Source organism: Diadema setosum, chromosome 3 (genome assembly GCF_964275005.1).
Source record: "Diadema setosum chromosome 3, eeDiaSeto1, whole genome shotgun sequence".
NCBI lineage: Eukaryota > Metazoa > Echinodermata > Echinoidea > Diadematoida > Diadematidae > Diadema > Diadema setosum.
In genome coordinates, this window is record NC_092687.1 from 23,073,923 (window position 1) to 23,094,390 (window position 20,468).

Consider the following 20,468-nt stretch of genomic DNA (forward strand, 5'->3'; position numbering starts at 1 on the left):
TGTGTATGTGTAATGCATTGATCAATACATGTATTATATCATTGTGTGTGTTCATGTTTATGATAATCTTTTTTATGATGCTGATGTGATAAATGGCCAAGGCATGTAGAATAATATTGTAATACACTTGGGTATCTTCATAACTATGTGTGTGCATATGTGTGTGTGCATGTGAGGGTATGTGTGTGTGTGTGTGTGTGTGTGTGTGTACAATAAGATTCTCCCACATGCACGCGGACACACACACAAACAAACGCTAAGATTTTTTTTCTTTTGCCTTGAATGATTAGTCATTTGATTAATAACATGTCTTTGAACAGAATATAAGGCATTTGCCTTGACCTCTGACGGTTAGTCACTGCTCTCTCTCTCATTATGGTCTCGAACCACTTTGCTCTTGTCCTCCTTTGCATAGCCAGCATCAGGAAAAGCTGAAACATGAGATATAATGCAACTATTAAACAAAAACTTCACTTTTTTTTTCTAGGTACTATATGGCTAAAAGCAGTGCTTTACAAATGTGTATATTTATTTCAGCTTAGAAACACTATGGGAACTATACTGCGGCTAGCAGCCCCATACGCATAACTGCGGCCAGCAGCCCCATACGCATAGCGTCATGGGGCTGTGAACTGTAGCATACAGGATCATGACGGATATTTTACTGCGGACAAATATCAACTTTAAATCGGGGAAAAATCTTCAATTTGAAGACTTATTAATAAATTTGAAGTATTGATAACAGAGTTCGTGCAAGGTTTGCTTCTACAAATAGTTCCTTTCTGTTCAAATTGATGACTAAATGTGACTCGGTCGAGAGGAAACTGGGAGAGCTACACTGAATTGACGGCCAGCGCATGCGCACACAGACATCATGATATCCAGTCAATGGATTCGAAATTTGTGCGCAGTGATGTGTGCGCCTGCGCTGACCGTCAATTCAGCGTAGCTCTCCCAGATTCCTCTCGACCTAGTCAATATTAAGTCATCAATTCGAACAGAAAATGACTATTTGTAGAACCAAACCTTGCACGAACCCTGTTGTCAATACTTCAACCTTACTTGTAAGTCTTCAAATTGAAAATTTTTTGTTCGATTTAAGGTTGACGTTTGTCCGCGATACTACCCTGTCATGATCCTACATGCTACAATCCGCAGGCCCATTACGATATGTGTATTGGGCTGCTGGTCGCAGTTTATAAAATATGGATTTTCGCAAAAACTACAGGATATGTCGAGGAGAACTTTTTACTGTATATTTAGGATGTACAAAACATCACATTTCCGCATTCAGAAAGTAGTGCCAGTGTTGCTGGAACGAAACCCATTTTCTAAGCCTCTTTTTCAGCTTCACCCCATGGCCTAATTGAAGAAAAAAAAGTAAAAGAACGAAGTATTTCGTTTCGTATTCTTGTTGGTTTCGAACCCGCACGTGTGCAACCTCACGTCTCTGGCGCCAGAGACGTCGCCTTTAACCTCTCAGCTATACGTCTCGACGAGGAAATACTACGAGGAACTTAAGCTTATATGTGAAAGATAAATCAGGAATTGTTTCGTCCACATTCCATTCTCATTTTCAGTTTTAAGCTGCAAAATTATCAGCCTGATGAGGAGATTTGAAAAAATAAAATGCAAGATTACTGCAGCTCATTGTCTCAACTACAACATACTTAAGTTTCAGAGGAAATGGAGCAAAATCAGCTGAGGTAAAGGTGCTTAAACGTTATCAAGTCAATGCATGGTTTATGAAAAAAATCACCTCCCATAGACATAACACGTAACAACATGACTGATTTTGAGTCTTTGCCTTTAATCACAATTTCCAATATGATGACGTTATCAAACTGCAAAACAATGACATGTACTTAAAAGAGAAATGTTCAAAGTACAACATATCCGAGTTTGGGATAATATTGAGCTAAAACAACGGAGATACCAGCAAATGAATGTCAGAAACAGTACCTCAAAAAATTCAGTCCCCCCCCTTTTTTTTTAAATTTCAGATGACAATATGATGACATAGAGTATTCATGGAAATGTTGATACTTGAAATGTTATTTACAATTCATATGCTTTTGTAATATGTAATAAAAACATAGGGTTACCTGACATTTTAAAGAGCCATGGCGAAATAAACAAAGACATGTTTTTCACTATATTTACACATAGACGCGCGCACGGATTTTTAACTTTGACGCCAGTGCATTCCTTTGTTATCGGTTAAAATCGATCTGAAATCAATGGATATTGTTACTTAATGTATCAGAAATACAAATGAGTCGAAAAACGAAAAAGTGCATTTTCATGTTGCTTACGCACTGTGCGCGCGAAAACGTGCGGACGGACGCGCACGCGCTGAATTTTTTGAAACGCTCAAAATTTTTTGAAACCTCGAGAAAACCGGTCGGGAAGTCGTTTTGAGAATTTTAAATTTTTGACGCGCGCGTGCGCGCGTGTCATGGTGACCTTGGTAATTAGCGTAGTACAGGATGATCAGACGTGACTTAAACTTTATGTCTACCGAAAATGGTAAAGAAATGACATTTAGTTATGAAGTTATGATCGATCATTGAAAATCACAAAATGGCGCCTAGATGACGTCACAGATAAGTCATCGTCATGAAAATATTGCTGTGCTGAGATATTGTCATGACATAATTATGATGACTGAAAATTTCATATGAATTGGCTGAGTTATTATTGAGATACTTTGTTCACAAAATTCGTCAGAAAGAAATGGGAATTTCGAGCAAACATAATAGGTGATACGCCGTCAAGAGTATCACCTAAAGGAAAATCCGTGAAATAGCTGGAAAAATAAGGTGTTTCATTTTCGGTAACGTGAAAAAGTGAGGTATATCCTTTCATCCAATTTCCAAGGGGGTTCGCTAAGCCAGACTACGAGTTTTTTTTACTAAAAAAAAAAATCAAATATTTTCTGTACATGCACCCAATCATAGTCCCTTCAAATTTTATCAGAAAAGCTTTCATCTTCCAACCAAAATGCAGTTTGTAGAGGAATTCACACTCGGTATCAGCAGCTATACACCTCTTGACAAACTGCCTTTTCTGATTTTTAATTATTTTTTTTCTTCATTTATTTTAGAATCTTTGATATGTGGTGTGTTTTTTTTTTTTTCATGCAGTCAGCGATATTCCATCATGCAGGTGTGAGCCCGATAGTGAAGGTCGCATTTCTGATTTTTTTTTGTTTTTGTTTGAAATCATAAATGCGTTTTTCATATTTCGACTTACTGACTTATAACATCATATGAGAAATTGCACATTGAAAGGTTGTAAAGTTGCTCTAAGGGGCACTTTGGAAAATGATGCACATTGGGGGTTCCCCCCCCCCAAAAAAAAAAAAAAAAATCTTGCATGCAGAGCCGATTTAATTCTGTACAGATGAATATATAAATAGGTCTACATGCAGGTATCCTTGCATGAGGGAGAATCATCATCACCTAATTGTACACAAAGAACTGTAAAAGGCTTTGATTTATCAAACAGATTAACTTTATGTATTTTGAACTATGTTTTAATGGTGGCTAAAACAAAGAAATACATTAAGATACCACAATCATTAAAACTGTGTGATGACTAATTTATTGTTTATGAATTCAGCTACTAATATCTAGTACCACAAGTTCATAAAAGAAAACAGAGTGTAGTTAAGCAGAGTTATAGAGAAGGGGGAAGGGAGGGAGTTGACAGAATAGATCAACATAAACCAGCAGAGCTTGTATGAGGTGAATACTTTCCATTGGCTTGTGTGTATTACATGTATACTCTATAGGGCTCAAATTCAAAATTCAAAAAATTCTGTCAAATAGCGTAGTGACAGTGTAAACACCACGAGATGAGCGTAACATCGATACAAGAACGGGAAGTAAACTAGACACCGACGTGGTCCCGCCGCTGCGCCGCTTTTCGCTGATCAAACCACGACCTTCCCGCTTTAACGTCGCTGTCACTACGTTCTCTACTCTCGTATAGAATCAAGGCCTGTTCCTACAACGCTCTCAGTACGCTTCCTTCCCGCTGTAATTACGCCGTTTCCACCCTAGCTACGCTGTTTCCGCTTTAGCTACGCTGTTCCTACGGTTTCCCAGACTCAATCACGTACTCACGTCTTGCGCTCTCACCGCTCTAGAAGGGACGCAGCCGATTCGCTGGAAAATTCGCAGCCAAAATGTCTGCCAGAAAAGATCAAAGAGATTGAGAGGCAAGACTGTTGAGGAGAAGGAGGAGGACGTTGTCGCTGCACCTGTCGAGGCAGAATATGAAGAAGAAGGAGTGCAAATTATCGAAGAAGAAGAAGTAGAAGAAGAGACATTAAGAGATGAAGACAAAAAAGACAAAAAAGCAGCGAAGCAGCTACCCACATGGCGAAGAAAGAGAGACTGAACGTGATGCTAACAGAGGACGATCGAAGAAGAGGACATGGTAGAATTTTGAAGGATATGAAATCATCCACAACTGGAAGAAGACTGACTATAAAAGCAAGCTAGGAATAAAAAAAAAAGCTTTGGAAAGATCAGCACGTGTTTGAGTAATAATGAATTGCTGCAGAAGAACCGTGAGCTGAGGAGCCTCTCCGAGGTCCATAGTATATCTGTTTGGTTCTGCATGCTAATAAGCTGACTGACTGAGAACCGGCGGCCGAATCGGGGTGCATCGGGCACTTTTCAGCTCTCTGGACGGAGGAATCGACAGGGTGATAAGATCGAATAGATTGTTCAGAGCGTATACAGTGTTCAGAGATCGGATAACATCGGCAATATCGCACTGACAGGTAGTTACATCGTTCTAAAGCGTAACTGCAGCGGCAGAGATTGTAATGTCTCATTTCCGATCATCGTAGTAAGAGCGTAGCAAGCACGTGTTAGTCGTAAATAGAGCTTTCTTAGACCATTCTAACATCAAGCTATGTCCACATCGACTCATGTTTTACCCGATCCTTCCCTATCTGAGAAAATTGTCAAATCGTGGCGAGAACGGCATAGTGAAACAGGGGCTTTAAAGGTACTAGCCCACATTTGTAAACCTGCAGCAATTTGTCTCATAGTTAGAATGGAGTTTGGGTATGATTGCAGTAACACCTGTGCAAAATTTCGTTCCAATTGGTCCGTTACTTTCATAAAAATAAATGAAAATGCACCGTATGCATGCGTATAACGCTCGCTAGCTCCGGTCCACGCACGTACTACATGCATGCGATACATGTACGTAGCTAGCCCGCGCTCGTAGTTCGATTTTGGGTCGGGTTGACCCGGTTTTAAAATTGATTTTAAAACGATGATTTTTCTCTCTTTTATCGAATGGTATAGACAAAGAGCAACAGGTGAGGTATGCTACTGTTACAACTTGTACTTGAAGTCATATTGGGCCTGTCACATATGCAGTTTTGATTTTCGTGGGTTTGCAAATGTGGGCTAATACCTTTAAGAGTGTAGATATTTTGCCTCAGCTGCCCCATTTCGTCTTCTCTCTCCCTCTCTGTCTCTCTCTATTCTGTTCTTTTTTTTTTGCTTTCTATTGTGGTACTTGTTTTCTATAGCCTTATTCGGAATTCTGTTTGCATTATGTAGGACCTTCATGTGTGTATATCAATTTCATTTCATTTATTCAATTTATTGATTGTCCGTAAAATAGAAAATGTTCATGAATGAAGTGGCGTACATGGCTACACAGACAAACACATTTCAAAATTACATACAGGCGGTAATAAAATGAATTGAACTAGAATGAACAAGTAATGATAAGCGCAATTTACTATATAGCCTGCATAATATGATAACGATAGTTTATGTAAACTGTTTGTAAAGGTTCTGTTTTTGTTTTGTTTCGTTTTGTTTTGTTTTTTGACTGATGAGTGATTATAGCCGGGTATCCATGAATGTGTATCATTCACTGGGTTCATAACATCTTAGTTTTTCCATCTCTCCTGTTTCTAAGACATGACTGACAGCCCAGAGGTAGTGTTTGGTAAATGGGCCAAGAAGTACGGTGACATCTTTGGCCTCAAGATGGGACAGCGATGGATGGTGGTCTTAAATCGCAAAGACCTCATAAAGGAAGCTGTGATAAAGCAGGATGTGGAGTTCGCAGGACGCCCTGATTTCTACTCATGTAAGAAACAGTTGCTGTTTACTGAAAAATCTTTAAAATGTTAGACGTTGACAGTGGGATATTAGCTGGTTGTGCATTACATGTACCGTGCTGTCAAAGTATAATTGCCACTTGACTTGTCAAATTGGAAACCCATATTAATGTCCTACATTGTATACTACTTGTGATAAAGAAAAGTCAGTATGTGCTCTATTAAACTCTGAACACGGAAATTGATACTTGTTTATGTACGGACTTTTGAACAAAAAAATGGGAGAAATTAATAATCATTAATTTGATCGTAATACCTATTTCATTAATTTTTCGTACAACTAGTGCTATCGTCGCTGTTGTTATAATCATATTTTGTTACCGTTTCCGTGTATTTATAATGATGCAACAGAAAACACAAGTGGTAGATGGGTGTATTGGAAAAATCCTCAAGCCATTTGTAGGTATATCGGATTATACCATGTGAAGTGTAATACTGTATAAATGCAGTTGTGACGTAATGTCCTTTACATCTAGAGATCTGCCCCTATAAGCATGCTCAAATTGATCGCATATTTAGCTGTACTTAGTGTTACGACCAAACTCACACTGGGAATGATCGCACAAAAGAACCAATATGTTCAGGCGGTTTATTAGTAGTAAGTATTTATCTTCAGTACAGACAATGATCAATCGGTAAAACAATTACTATAATCACTTATATCACCGTCGAAAGTAATAATTACAGGCTCCATACATGTAATCCCTGGAAATGTTCTTAGCTGATGTTCGATGCACAGATGAATGATTCTTCTGACGTAAATTAATGGGCACAGGTTACTGTATTAAATCCAAAGCATAAATCCACAGCGATACGTGTAGAATCCGGACGTTGTGACGACCATGTCCAGTCAATATGTGAATGATCTTCCAGCAAATAATATCAAGCTAGGAATCCAGCCCGTCACCGCTTCAAAGTAGCTATGTCCATGGACATGAAAATGGAGTCGGTCACCAATGTACGCGAATCAATTCTCCGCAGGCAATATGTCTCCCAGGCAATATGTCTTCCAGGCAATATGTTTCTCACGCCTTATCTCCACAAAATAATATGGCATGTCAGCAGGTAACACAGGACTGACTACTCGTATATCAAGTCGCTTCAGAACCGGAAGTGACGTACCGTAACTCTCAAAGCAAAGGTGTTGGGTATTTCTGTGGCACATATATATATATATATATAGGTCCATTCACCCCTTTCTGGAATGTTCTGAAATTATCTCCAAGCTATGACTATCTATACTTGTGATTTCAAGATCATTCCAGGCACCCTGACTCACACTGACTAGTTTTGTGCATGACATCATACCTACAAATAGTTACACACTGTACCACAAACACTGGGCTATTATGCATGTACTATCCATACAGTGTGTGTATTGCATCACTTTAATAGCCGTTATGTAGGCACTGCCTAGAACATTCTGGATTGGGTGAGTTCTTTCCTTCCACATGTATGTAATAGCAGCTGACACAAACAGAAACTTATCCGCTAATCTGGACAATCTGTACCCATACACATCTAAGCAACCACACAATACATCATATTACCTACCAATATACACATTCATGACACTGAAGGTATTGTAATGTTTGCTGAAAATACAACTAAACTGAACTGAATAGGTGCTACAACTCGAATTACATCAAATACCGTGGAAGGTGAAGAAAAGAAACCACGTGGGTTATGATGAGCCTTCCGTTTAATTATAGAGAGAATCTTATGAAGAGCTCAATTCTACCTAAAAAAAAAAAAAAAAAAAATATATATATATATATATATATATATATATATATATATATATATATATATACATATATATATATATATATATATATACATATATATATATATATATACGCATGGTGCTGTGAAGTATTACGAGTATCACAGAAGACATTAACAATAAGCAAACAAACAATATACGTATAGGTAAACAATAATTGTCAATTCAAATAAAAAAGGTAGGTTTTTAGGTTCTTTTTGAAAGCATCAACAGAAGGTGCATGTCGTAGGGATATCGAAAGGCTGTTCCAAAGTTTTGGGCCCATGTATGAGAAAGCACGACCCCGCAACTATGCTTGAATCCAGGTACCTTAGCTGAAATTTTTGCGAGTTCGATGAACGGAGATTTCGTGGTGGTTGGTGAAGATGAAGAGTATTTGAAGGTAGGCAGGGGCAAATTTGTGCAATGTACAGTAGAGAAGAAGAAGAATCTTGAAGTTAATACGTTTTTCTACAGGGACCGAAGTATTGGGATAGTATGTGTTGGTTTATTCGTGAAGGTAAGTCATCTTTTCGCAAAAAGCATTCCACAATTCATGCTATTTCACTAATGATAGAGAAAATTACTAAAGCGATCGATGCCAAGTGTCACACAGTATTCTTTCTTGACTACACCAAGGCCTTTGACATGATCAACCATGAAATATTATTATACAAATTACAACACTATGGGATTCGTGGAAGGGCCTTGGAGTGGTTATAACTGCCTATAACTTGTGGGGGTACCGCAAGGATCCCTTTTAGGTCCTCTTCTGTTTATTCTTTATATGAATGATTTTCGCAGTTCGTCCTCTCTGTTCTATTTTCTACTTTTTGCCGATGATACAGTATTTTTTATTCGAATCGAAACCCTCATGTTTTACTGAATACCATTAATACTGAATTAAAGTCAGTATTTAAGTGGATTCAGGCTAATAAATTGTCACTGAATTTGATTAAGACAAAATTTATGGTTTTTTTAGCAATATCAATATTTTACCGGGCAAGTTGTTCGTATAAAACGACGTGGAATTGGCGTGAAGTTGACATGGAAAGTTCATGTTGATTCTCTGCGTAAATTATTATCAAAAAATGTAGGTGTTATGTATAAGTTAAAACAGTATTTTCCTAAGCATGTTCTGCATTCATTGTATTCTACTCTTTTATTGCCTAATATAGGTTATGGAATCCTGGCATGGGGAAACTGCTATACAATTAGACGTAATTCTTTATTATTGATACGGAAAGGAGCTATACGGATAATTAACTTCGCTGCATTTCTGGAACACACGAATGCCTTATTCTTTTCCAGTAGAACACTTAAAATCCAGGATTTATATTATTTCAATATCGGATCATTTATGTATCAATTAAACTCAGGTGGTCTTCCTGATGTGTTTATTCGATGTTTGTTAAAAAATACTGAAGTTCCTTCTTACCCTACTAGACAAAAAGATTCTTTTCATCTTTCTCCTGTACGGACCGTATCTGCTTTAAAAACATTAACTACTACAGGACCTAAGTTTTGGTATGAGTTGAACAGAGAAATAATCCAATCTCAGTCTCTTAATTCATTTAAGCATAAACTTAAACTAGTTTTTCTGAACACATACTTATACTTATTCTTCAGTGCTCCTCGACATTCTCTGTTCATACTTCGTATTACTGTCATTATCGATTATGTAACATGTGCCTCGCTCGTGATTTCTTATTATCTCCTGAACCTCCTTTGTGCATATTTTGTATTTCTGCTATTGTACACTGTATCTGACTTGTACCTCGCTCGGGTGATCACGCATCTCTCAAGAAGTCTTGTGCCGCGGACATTGTTTTCTTAGTCTTTTCTTTTTCTTTTTTATTCTTCGACGTTTATATTTCACCAATTCACAAATTGTCATTCCTTCAATTGCATGCATCAAGCATTGTCAAGTAAGAATTAATCTCACATGCGCATCTGGTAATCTACACCCTACAAGCAATGCTTCAATGTAGATTCCTCATATTTCACATGTTAAATTGTCTTATAAGCTGTACTTCACAATTCATCCATGCGTTTGTATTGTTATGTTTATGGTTTATGTATTTGTTGAAATGTGGAATATGGAAATATAAAAACAAACAAACATACAATCTATAGCGCCACAATATTGAAGACGTTGCCGTTTACTGAGTTGTTTTTGTGGAAGGATGCAAAACAGAGAATTGCAGAAATCTAGACGAGACGAAGTAAAATTAAATGTAACCGGATTAGAGTTACTGTCATTGATCTGTGAACGGCTGGTATAAGGTAAGATTGAAACCACTCTAATGCAAGTCCTGTGACACTCACAGATCTAAGAGTCTGGGTGAAAATGGAATGGTCCACAGTATCAAATGCTGCCGATATATCAAGTAAAACAACTGCAGTGACATTTCCAGCATCTATCTGTCTCAAACTTTGATCAGTTTGGTCAGTAAGTAACGTCTCTACGCTATGATCAGGGCGATACGCTGATTGGTGGCTATCAAGAATATCATTCTCCTGCAAGTATTCTCTTATTTTTGTGTGTGTTTGTTTGTGTTTGTTTACATTTCATGGCAGCTGAGCTCTATACGGATGGATTTAAGGATGTTATCTTCAGTACTTACTCTGACACGTGGAAGCTTCATCGGAAACTAGGACACACGGCACTCAGGTATGTAAGGACGATTGACTGTTTACTAGTAGGCTACTCTGTCCAGGCTGAAAGGCACTTTGAGGTGAACCTCAAATAATTTCTCCCAAACACAAAAATTGTTCCTATGTGTATATATCTGAAGCTACATATTGTATATATACACAACAAAACATAACTTCCCCACGTGCTAATGAATATGGCGTAATTTTCTGACAAAATCGTTTTGAGTAAAATAATTTGGCATGGGCGTATCTTCATACTTATCCACTAAGTTCCTTGTGAAAATGAAAATAATGTATGTAGATATGCATGTGTGAGAACAAGACAAAATGGTCACTTTTCATGCGCATACGTGTATTTGACATCAAATTATTACATTCCTGTCAGTTGTGTGCAGTTTGCCTATTTACTGGTAACAGTGTGTTTGCATACTTGTAAATGTGTACATTTCTACAGTTACCATTGATATAACATGAGATTTCATTTCTAAAGTAGTAGCAGTTCTACCAATATCATGATTATTAAGTACTCACATCATTGCTTTCTGTCAAAATATTGTCCATTTTTTTCTATTCTATTTTCAAGGCACTTTGCAACCGGCAAGCCCGTGCAAAAGCTGATCTCCAGCGTGTACCCGAAGGTGGAGAAGGAGCTAGCAGAGAATGACGGGAAGCCGATCGACCCTCGACTCCTCCTTACCCTGATCATGTCCAATGTCCTTTCACAGATGTGCTTTGGAAAGAGGTACACATTGTATTACACACGGCATGGGCATCAGGTGATCTCAGGGAAACATACAAAATGAGCACATAAACACAAGCAATGATGTATGTGTTGACACAAATCAATGGAATTTGATATAACGTACACTTGCTCCTAAAGATTTTTTGAGATATTTCCAGGGAAGCGGGACCTTCATCCTCTTCGTGCAAGATTTAAATCCCTATACCCTCTACCCAGCCCTATCTAAGCGTCGCCAGGACGTTTACTCCTTTAACACATGATTTTTGTTTTTGTTTCTATAATTGAACCTAGTATATCCCTCTCTCTCGATCTAGCTACGCCCTTCATGACCCCAGAGTGAAGCAATGGATGCAGCTGAATGACGAATTCAACAATAAGTTCGGTCTCGGTCTTGCAGCCGACTTCTTCTCATGGGCCAAGTGCGTCCCTACCAGCGGGCTACGGATGATCAAAGATTTCAAGGCTGGGATGGAGAAGTTCATTAAATCTGAACTGGCGCAACACAGACAGAAAGCCTACGACCCTGGTAAGCTTTCTTGATACAGGCGATTGTTACTATCGCACAAAAGCACAAAGCGTACATTATTACATTGTCCCCCATTCTGCTTCTGCTTCGTTATACAGTACCAACGAGGTAGGCTCTGCATGCCAAGGAGGCCGGCCTATAGTAACTCCTTGGTCACACCCTGCACATGCTGTCCCGTTTGTCCGCAAGGTAGAGCGCGCACGCGGGATGCATGAGATTTTGCCATTTTTCCCGTATTCAAGTTTGTTAATCTGCGTCTACACCATGTTTCCGGCAGCCACGGCAGCCAAGTTTCAGGCCACCGTGGACAAAATGGGATGGACGTGAAACAACGTGGTGAAACGGGATAAACAAACGTGATTACCGTGGATGCCGTGTCAGATTTTTAAACTGTCAAAAAATTGCCGCGGCAGTCCCGGTGCTAATGAGGAATCTTGTATGCCGCGATAAAACGGGGTAAACGCAACGAAACAAAACGGCACGTAATAGGCCGAAACAAAACTTGGAGGCGGTCCGTAGCGGGACGCGACGGAAAACATTGATAGTCTAGCCTGACCAGACACCGTGAGAACAGCGACTGATAGCTAGGCCTATTATGTTCACCGGGGCGAAAACTGGAACGAACAAGGATGGTATTCCTAGGAAGGAATTTCGGGTGCACGTCACGAGACCGACACCCACGAGTCATGACAGCCCACAAGTCATACAGCTCACAAGTCATACAGCCCACGGGTCATACAGCTCACAAGTCATACAGCCCACTAGTTATACAGCCCACGAGTTCGATACCGAGTAAATAAAGCCCACGAGTTCGACATCAAGTAAAATAAGCCCACGAGTTATACAGCCCATGAGTTCGACATCAAGTAGAATAAGCCCACGAGTTATACGGCCCATGAGTTCGACACTAAGCAAAGAAAGCCCACAAGAGAGACACTACGCTTAAAAGGCTCACGAGACCGACACTAGGCAAAAGAGGCCCACGAGACCGACACTAGGCAAAAGAGGCTCACGAGACCGACACTAGGCAAAGAAGGCCCACGAGACCGACAGGATTAACAGCGCCATCTATAGACTAATAAATTGTATAGGGTGTCCAGATAATGACATAAAGAAGGTATAAGAGATGGAAAAGGAAAGTTGCTAGGGTATCACCCCGTCAATTGCCCTCCGTCACCCCCTGAACGGTTCAAGATCTTTAATTGTGTTTGCGTATGTGAGTGTTTATCAAAAAATAAACAAAAATCAGTAAAAGTGCATGAGATGTTTCAACATTACTTTCGAAAATACCAAAACACCCTAGTTTCCCTATGTGAAAAGCCCATATACCGGTATACACCTACTTAGCAAAAAATGATAAAATGATGTGGACATTCAGATCAACCAACTAGAAAAATACCCAGGTATGAAATGAAGTTCACTACAAGAAAATTATCCACAAAATGGTCAGTGTTGTAGTGCACATCTGCTTTACATGATATGGGGGGGGGGGGTAGTCATCTGCAAAGGCGTTGAAATGGTATACATTCACAGAAATTAATTGTGTAGTGTCGGTCTCGTGGGCCTCCTTTGCTCAGTGTCGGTCTCGTGAGCCTTTTATGCTTAGTGTCGAACTCATGGGCTGTATGACTCATGGACCTATTTTTGATGTCGGTCTCGTGGACCGTATGACTCGTGGGTGTCGGTCTCGTGGGATGACCCCGGAATTTCTTCCTAAAAGTCAGGATTTCATCCTGAGTGGCATTCTGAAAATCTTCGTAAGTTTCTTCCTACGCGTCTTCCTAACCTTTTTCCTAAATATTAGGAAGAAACTTGGGAAGATGTGCAAATGAGGTTGAGATATGCAAATTTCTGACTACGGAAGAAGTTGGTATTCTAGAATGCTCTTGGGAAAGAATTTTAGGAAGATATTCAGAAAAACCCAACCCCTGTCCTAAGTACGTTGTTAAGATATAGCAAGCTGCAAACATCATGAAAGGCGCATGCCATTCACTGCGCCCAACAGGTACTTTGATGCACGAAATGGGCATGAGAAAGGGGACATGCCGCGCACACGTGTATCTAACCCTACGTCATATGCAGTTGTCATTGGTTGGTTCCTTATATGATACGACATTTCGAATTGGCTTAAGAAAGGACGTGTGAGGGGATAAGGATGGCCTAATTTGCATTAAGAAGTTCCTAGGAAGAAAATTCAGAATACCAATTCTGTCTTTCCTAGGCACTTCCTAGCTTTCTGGCTTCTGAAGAAACTTAGGAAGATTTTAAGAATGCCACCCCTAGACTAGAATGCGAAGGGCGGAAAGCAGGAGAATGTCCCATCTACCCCTACGTTTCGGGCAAATGGGGCTGCCGTGGCCCCCGGATCATGGTGTAAACGAAGCTTTATGCTAGAGTCACACTTGGCCGGATTTCGTACCTGGTCCATAGGGAATTAAACCGTATCGACCCGGTCCTAGCCGTAGAGACCCGCATTGACCCGCATCGTAACCTGTGTCAATTCCTGATGGATTCCAAGGGCTATGATACGGCGGTGAAAAATTTTTGGTCATGTTCAAAATTGTCTCACGGATTTCAATTCTGTATTGATATCCGAATTGACCCGGTTCGAACCGCATTGACTCGAGTCGACCCGCTGCAACCCGCAGCGTAAAACCGTATGGACCCTTGCCGTGTGCCGCATTAATACCTTCAATGCAACGGATGACGATGCAAGGTTTACATCCGCGTCGGTTCGGGTCGAAGCGGGTTGACACGGGTCGATAGGGGTCGAAAAGGATTCAGTAAGGGATATCAAAAGCGGATTTTTATACGGTTCGATACGGATCAATACGGGTCTCTAGGGCTTGAATCGGGTCGATACGGTTATAATTCCATATGGAACCGGTTCGAAATCCGGGCGTGTGTGACTGTAGCATAAATTACCCTTCATTCCGGGACCATTCCGGCTCATTTTCACCCGGATACGTTTTGTGACCCGGCCGTGTGTGACTCTAGCATTAGGTCTTTCTCTGCACATCACTTCTCACTGTCAGTCCCGGTATCTGTGACAGGTAGTGCGGGAAAGAGGAGGCCGACTCCCGGAAGCCCGTGCTCTACCACGGATGCCAGTAAGTTCCCTCAGGTGCTGTGCCCGTCACGTTCTGATGGGATTACTCAAAATATTCACGTTGTGATCAAGATCTTATCTTTTTTTTTTACGTTTTGACAAGGTTTCTATAGATGTCACGTGGAGAACCGGCAGCTTTGGAGCAAGGTTGTGCCCACGATATAAAAGAACACTCCTGTAAAGATCCATGCAAAAGCAATAATTGTATCTTGAGACTTCAAACACTAAACATTGAACACGAAAACGCGGCTATCAAACACCCTAGCTTGTCATGAAAACCTGACAAAACGTGTTGAAACTGGACAAAACAGGGCAGAACATGAAAAAACTGAAAATAGAAGGTGAAAGATTCCGGGAAACATCCCGTCCCAATTATACGGACAACCTCCTCGTTTCACGAGATGTCAAAATGTTGGTTGCGTTCTAATATTACGACCATATAACGGCTATAAACTATTTTTTTTAATCCTCACTACGATGCTGCCGTGGCATATTTTTGACATAACAAAAGGCCGGCGCAGGGCCGGCGCAGCGTTTTCAAAAGTGTGGGGGCCCACTTCCGGGTTTCATGAGCTGACAAGAAAAAAAAAAAAAAAGGGTCCTCAGCTCAGTCTTCTCTCCCCTTCCATTTCCGAGTGTTTTCACCTGACAAGCAAAAAAAAAAAAAAAAAAAAAAAAAGGTCTTCAGAGAAAAAACATAACCTTACAGCCGCCATACTTCAAGATCTCTATCTATTTTTTTTTTTTTACTTACGTACTTCCGGGTAAAATAAAAAAAGTGTGGGGGCCCAAAGTGATGACACCTTATGTATTCCTTTATACGGCCCCCACGGCTGCCATGTATAAAGAGAAGTCAACGTATATCCATATTTTCAGAAAGAGAGAGAGAGAGAGAGAGAGGGAGAAAGAGAGAGCTGATGAAAGTAAGCCTGGCTTCCCGCTATCAGATAGAAGGGGAAAGCGGAAAGGAACGTGAAGATTTTATTAAGATGCAATTTCTTGCGAAATTCAGATGGAAAGTAGCGGACAAAATTCCATTTCAATCGCAGTTCACTCAATACCTGTCGAAGGTAGGCAGTCATTTTTAGATGTAGACCTACTACCTGATGTATCTGTTGATTTACTTTCAAAGGTGAGAAGTCAAGAACATCGTTATTGCTGTGTTCTAGACTGAGCACATTCATTGCAAATTTGACATGATAATAAAGTACTAAGTAAGATTCATTCCATTGGTATCCGTTTTCCAGACAACATCAGCGATTTCTACAGCATGCTGCTGAAGGCCCAAGAAGACGCAAAGCGAGAAGGGGAGAACGTGGACAAACTGACCGATGAACACATTCTACAGACTATATCGGACATCTTTGGCGGTAAGCATACTCATACTCGACAGATCTTTTATGATCTGGTTCGATATTGTCATCCCTTTTAAAATATTTTCTCTTCCATTTCTTTAAATCGCCAAATTAAAAATTGCAAACATGTGTGACCTCTTTACGCTATTGACTCATGGAAGTATGCTTCATGTTATGTCAGTAATTTCAATATATGAATGAATATTCTTGAATACCTAAAAGTTCTCTGTACATAAGATTTATCCATATCTGATGAGATCTGACACCACTCGCATTCCACACCGAAATGAAAATCAGTTTGTATATTTTCCCGAGAATACAAATACAAGTCTTTTAAGATTATGGTCTTATGGAGCTAAGCACATACATCTCACTAACCTCGGATACGACGAGTTTGACCTGCTGCAATTTATATATCACATGTTGTTTTTTTTTGTGTGTGTGTGTGTGTGCGTGATTCAGTTGTTTTTTAACAGTATCCATAATGGTATCTGAGACCCTATGCATATATCCGAATACATGAATATACGATGCAATTCATTACTTGTATTTGTACTGGCGTGCAATCTTAACTATATCAGTGCTCAAACACTAATTATTACATGTCATGGGTGATAAGACGGGTGCTTACCTGAAGAGGTTTTCCAATTTTGCTTCTCCATCATTATGGCAATTGTAGCTTTCCCTCTGATCGTTCGATATAACACCAAAATTTGATATCGATTATTCTCATTCACTCATTTCAATTTTGTTTGTTTTGGTTTGATTTACACCCCCATTGAAATACAAGCACTATACTGTTAAAAAATCTGTCCTGTATGTTTAATTCGTCCCACTATTAAGCGGCAACATTCAGGTAAGCTCACTAACAACGATTTCCAGCCTTGAAATTTGTGAACTTAGTTATGCGCAACTCAAGCAAAATTACATGGCTCCTTGGAAAGCAAGACATTACAGTCTCTCTCTCTCTCTCTCTCTCTCTCTCTCTCTCTCTCTCTCTCTATATATATATATATATTATCTGTCTTATGCTACCAGCTGGAACGCAGACTACTGTTGACACATTGTACTGGGCATTTGCCTTGATGTCCGAGAACCCCGCGATTCAGAAGAAAGTCCAGGCGGAGATCGACTCCGTGGTCGGCCTTGATCGTGTGCCAACCATTGAGGACCGCGGGACTCTGCCGTACACCGAGGCCACTTTGTATGAGGTGATGCGGTACAGCACGATCGCTCCTATCGCGTTGCCACATTCGACCATGTGCGATACCAAGATAAGTGAGTATCGATCGAAAGGCACGTAAAATTCACATTAGTTCCTGCGTCAGTCACGCAATTACTGAATTAATCTGGTCAGCGGCAAACCAATGATGAAACTCGATTCTTTCGTGGATTGAGTATAATGTATGGCGTAATGTACTTCCATAACATCCAAGACATTTCTGAAATGGAATCATTTAAATTTCGGAATTTCGTTACGGGATGTAACGGTCGAGTCCTATGAAAGTGAAACTTCGTAATTGTTAAATCTTATTTTTTAAATAGTCGAGGTTACGACTTTGTAGACATAAGGACAGTAATGTATTTTCATTGATTACTTGAACTAGGTGACTGCATCATCCCAAAAGGAGCTATTGTGATAATCAACATTCATTCGATGCACTTTGAGCCCCAGGAATGGGATGACCCAGATTCCTTCAAGCCAGGTAGGCAATCCTGTTAAAAACTTGGGGTCCATGACATGAAAGTCTTATGACAAAATGTTTGCTCAAATGGCACACTTATAAAGAAATTCATGAAATGGATTTAAAGGCATACGATAGTCATCCCTTATGGAACGTAAACTGCGAACGACAGAAGTTTGTGCATGCAATTGCGCAATGCCAGACTCGGTGCTATATCCATAAACGTGTGGGACAATGCTGCCACTGAGACACGTGTGTGTGTGTGCGTGTGTGTGTACGCATCATACACAAACATTGTCACCGCGAGCTGCGGTGATTGGAGGAGAGAGGCCAGACGACGCTTGGCTCTTTTGGCCTCTCTTCATGCGCATGCGCACTGAGAGTGTGCGTCCATTCGGAAGCTCTCGTGGCTCGCTCGGACAGCCATTTTGGGTTAGGAGATTTGTAGCACAGAGCTCTTGTAGTCTAGAGTGTTGTTCGCTGACCCATTGAGCCAGCAATATTCTCATTTGGGGTCACTACATTTGATACAGAATGGGGGAGGCCGCGTGTTGCGTTCGTCTCCGTGTCGCACAGACCACTCGCCACGATTGTATGCCTTTAACTTCTCTTTGAAAGTTTCTCATTGCTACATAATGAGGGACTTTGGCCATTCTGAGATTTATGTAAAGACGTTTATGTGATGACTTCATAAAACGGACCCCTCGTCTGTATGGCATTCAGGACATTTTCTAGCATAACTGCACGGATGTGTCTCACTATCTCCAATACAGAATATTATATCAGTAGATAGGAAGCTCCAATACAGTATTATACCAATAGATAAGGTGGGCCTAGTTGTACCGAGATGTCCCACGAGTCTAGAATTACTATATGCATGAGAGAATACCCTCGACTAAAGGAATAGCCCCCGGGAATAGTTGAGAAAGTCTAGCCGTGACATGGCTCGTCACGTATAAACTGATGTCATTTTTTGTCACGTCATGGCACTGCGTCACTTGGCGCAATTCATGGGTGGGTCTACTTTAGGATTCGTAGGAATATGTTAACTAAATATTATGTATTGAAACATTCATTCAGTCTGATTAAAAAGTAGAACTGTCATTATTTTCTGGCCAACCAACATTCTAGTGTGTTTTTCTACTCGCTACCAGAACATTTCTTAGACGAGGCCGGCACAGTCCGCCAGCACCCTCCCAGCTTCATGCCCTTCGGAGCGGGTCGCCGTAGCTGTCTCGGAGAGGCGGTTGCTAAGGCCGACCTCTTCCTCATCTTCTCCTGGTTCCTCCAGAACTACACCTTCTCCAAGGTACCGGGCAAGGAGAGTGAGAGCCTTATCAACCTCATCCCAAAGACAGCTGCCGGGCGTCTTCTGAAACCATACGAAATCGTGATCAGCGAGAGGAGGAAATAAACATCATAATGTCACTTGTCTTGAGAAAAACAGATTGATTTTGAGCACATTAAAAAATGTAGCCATGAACGCGATTGATTTTTCTTGTATCTTTGCTTGCCACTGTCAAAGATTCGAAGGGCGTTTAACTTGTTTAATATCATGTCTGCGTAATAGCGTTATCATAAAACTTCATGTGCGCGGGTCCCAAAAAGCGGTCTCGATGACAAATAAAAAGAGAGAAAATAGTCGCATACAACGCTAACAATAAAAAGTTCATAGTATAGAACCAATGCATTATAAGTTGCAATCTGATATCCATCAGAGTGGACATACTGAAGAAGGTACTGGATAGGGACGACATTGAGAAAGGAAGGGAGAAAGAATGTCGCTAGAGAAATTTGAGGATGATGAATTAGAGAGAAGAGAAGATGGCAAGTTGTCTTTATAGCATGGTGGTACAGCTTTGTGTTCCAGTTTGCCGTATTACTGACACTTTCAAAGGAGCGTTAGCGTAATTATGTATAATCTTGATTTTCATTCAAATTCATTGTCGTTACTTACTAAATATGTAGCAAACATGATTAACATGACAATTTGGTAGGTGTTCAATGCATGCTGAAAATTTCATTTTTTTTTTGTCAATATCAAAGTATATCAGTGCGTTGTCATAAGTAGTAAGTTGTTTACATGAATCTTATGAGTTTCTGATGTATGACAACAAAAAAAATAATTTGATTTTTACCAAGTACTGCAGGTATGATATTGAGCACAATACGCTCTTAATACATTTAATATCTATAGAAATTCAGAGGTGGTATAAAAAGAGATTGACGACAATCTTATTCTAGCATGCCGAGTGTAGATACTAGCACAGGCACATTTAATCCAAATTAAGATTGTGCGAATGAAATCACCATATTAATCGTCATCAATTGTCCATATGATTATGAACGTTAAGAGTAATAGAAACCTCCAGCACTAGTAATATCACAGTGAAAATCGTAACTTTGTTGGATACATTGTATAGCAATCAAAATGATCTGTTTCATAGTCATGATAGTGGCAAAAT

At 40.1% G+C, this 20,468-nt stretch overlaps 1 protein-coding gene across 1 annotated transcript in view; it reads left to right on the plus strand.

Annotated features, from left to right (window-relative positions):
* LOC140226290 (steroid 17-alpha-hydroxylase/17,20 lyase-like) overlaps nucleotides 1–19,417 on the plus strand; it is a 34,355-nt gene extending 14,938 nt beyond the window's left edge. Inside the window, exons 2-9 of the mRNA XM_072306786.1 lie at nucleotides 5,959–6,132; nucleotides 10,509–10,602; nucleotides 11,170–11,328; nucleotides 11,643–11,854; nucleotides 16,211–16,333; nucleotides 17,357–17,596; nucleotides 17,926–18,024; nucleotides 19,158–19,417. Coding sequence (XP_072162887.1) covers nucleotides 5,959–6,132; nucleotides 10,509–10,602; nucleotides 11,170–11,328; nucleotides 11,643–11,854; nucleotides 16,211–16,333; nucleotides 17,357–17,596; nucleotides 17,926–18,024; nucleotides 19,158–19,417 — 1,361 coding nt within the window. The remainder of the gene's footprint in view (nucleotides 1–5,958; nucleotides 6,133–10,508; nucleotides 10,603–11,169; nucleotides 11,329–11,642; nucleotides 11,855–16,210; nucleotides 16,334–17,356; nucleotides 17,597–17,925; nucleotides 18,025–19,157) is intronic.
* The last annotated feature ends 1,051 nt before the right edge of the window (nucleotides 19,418–20,468 follow it).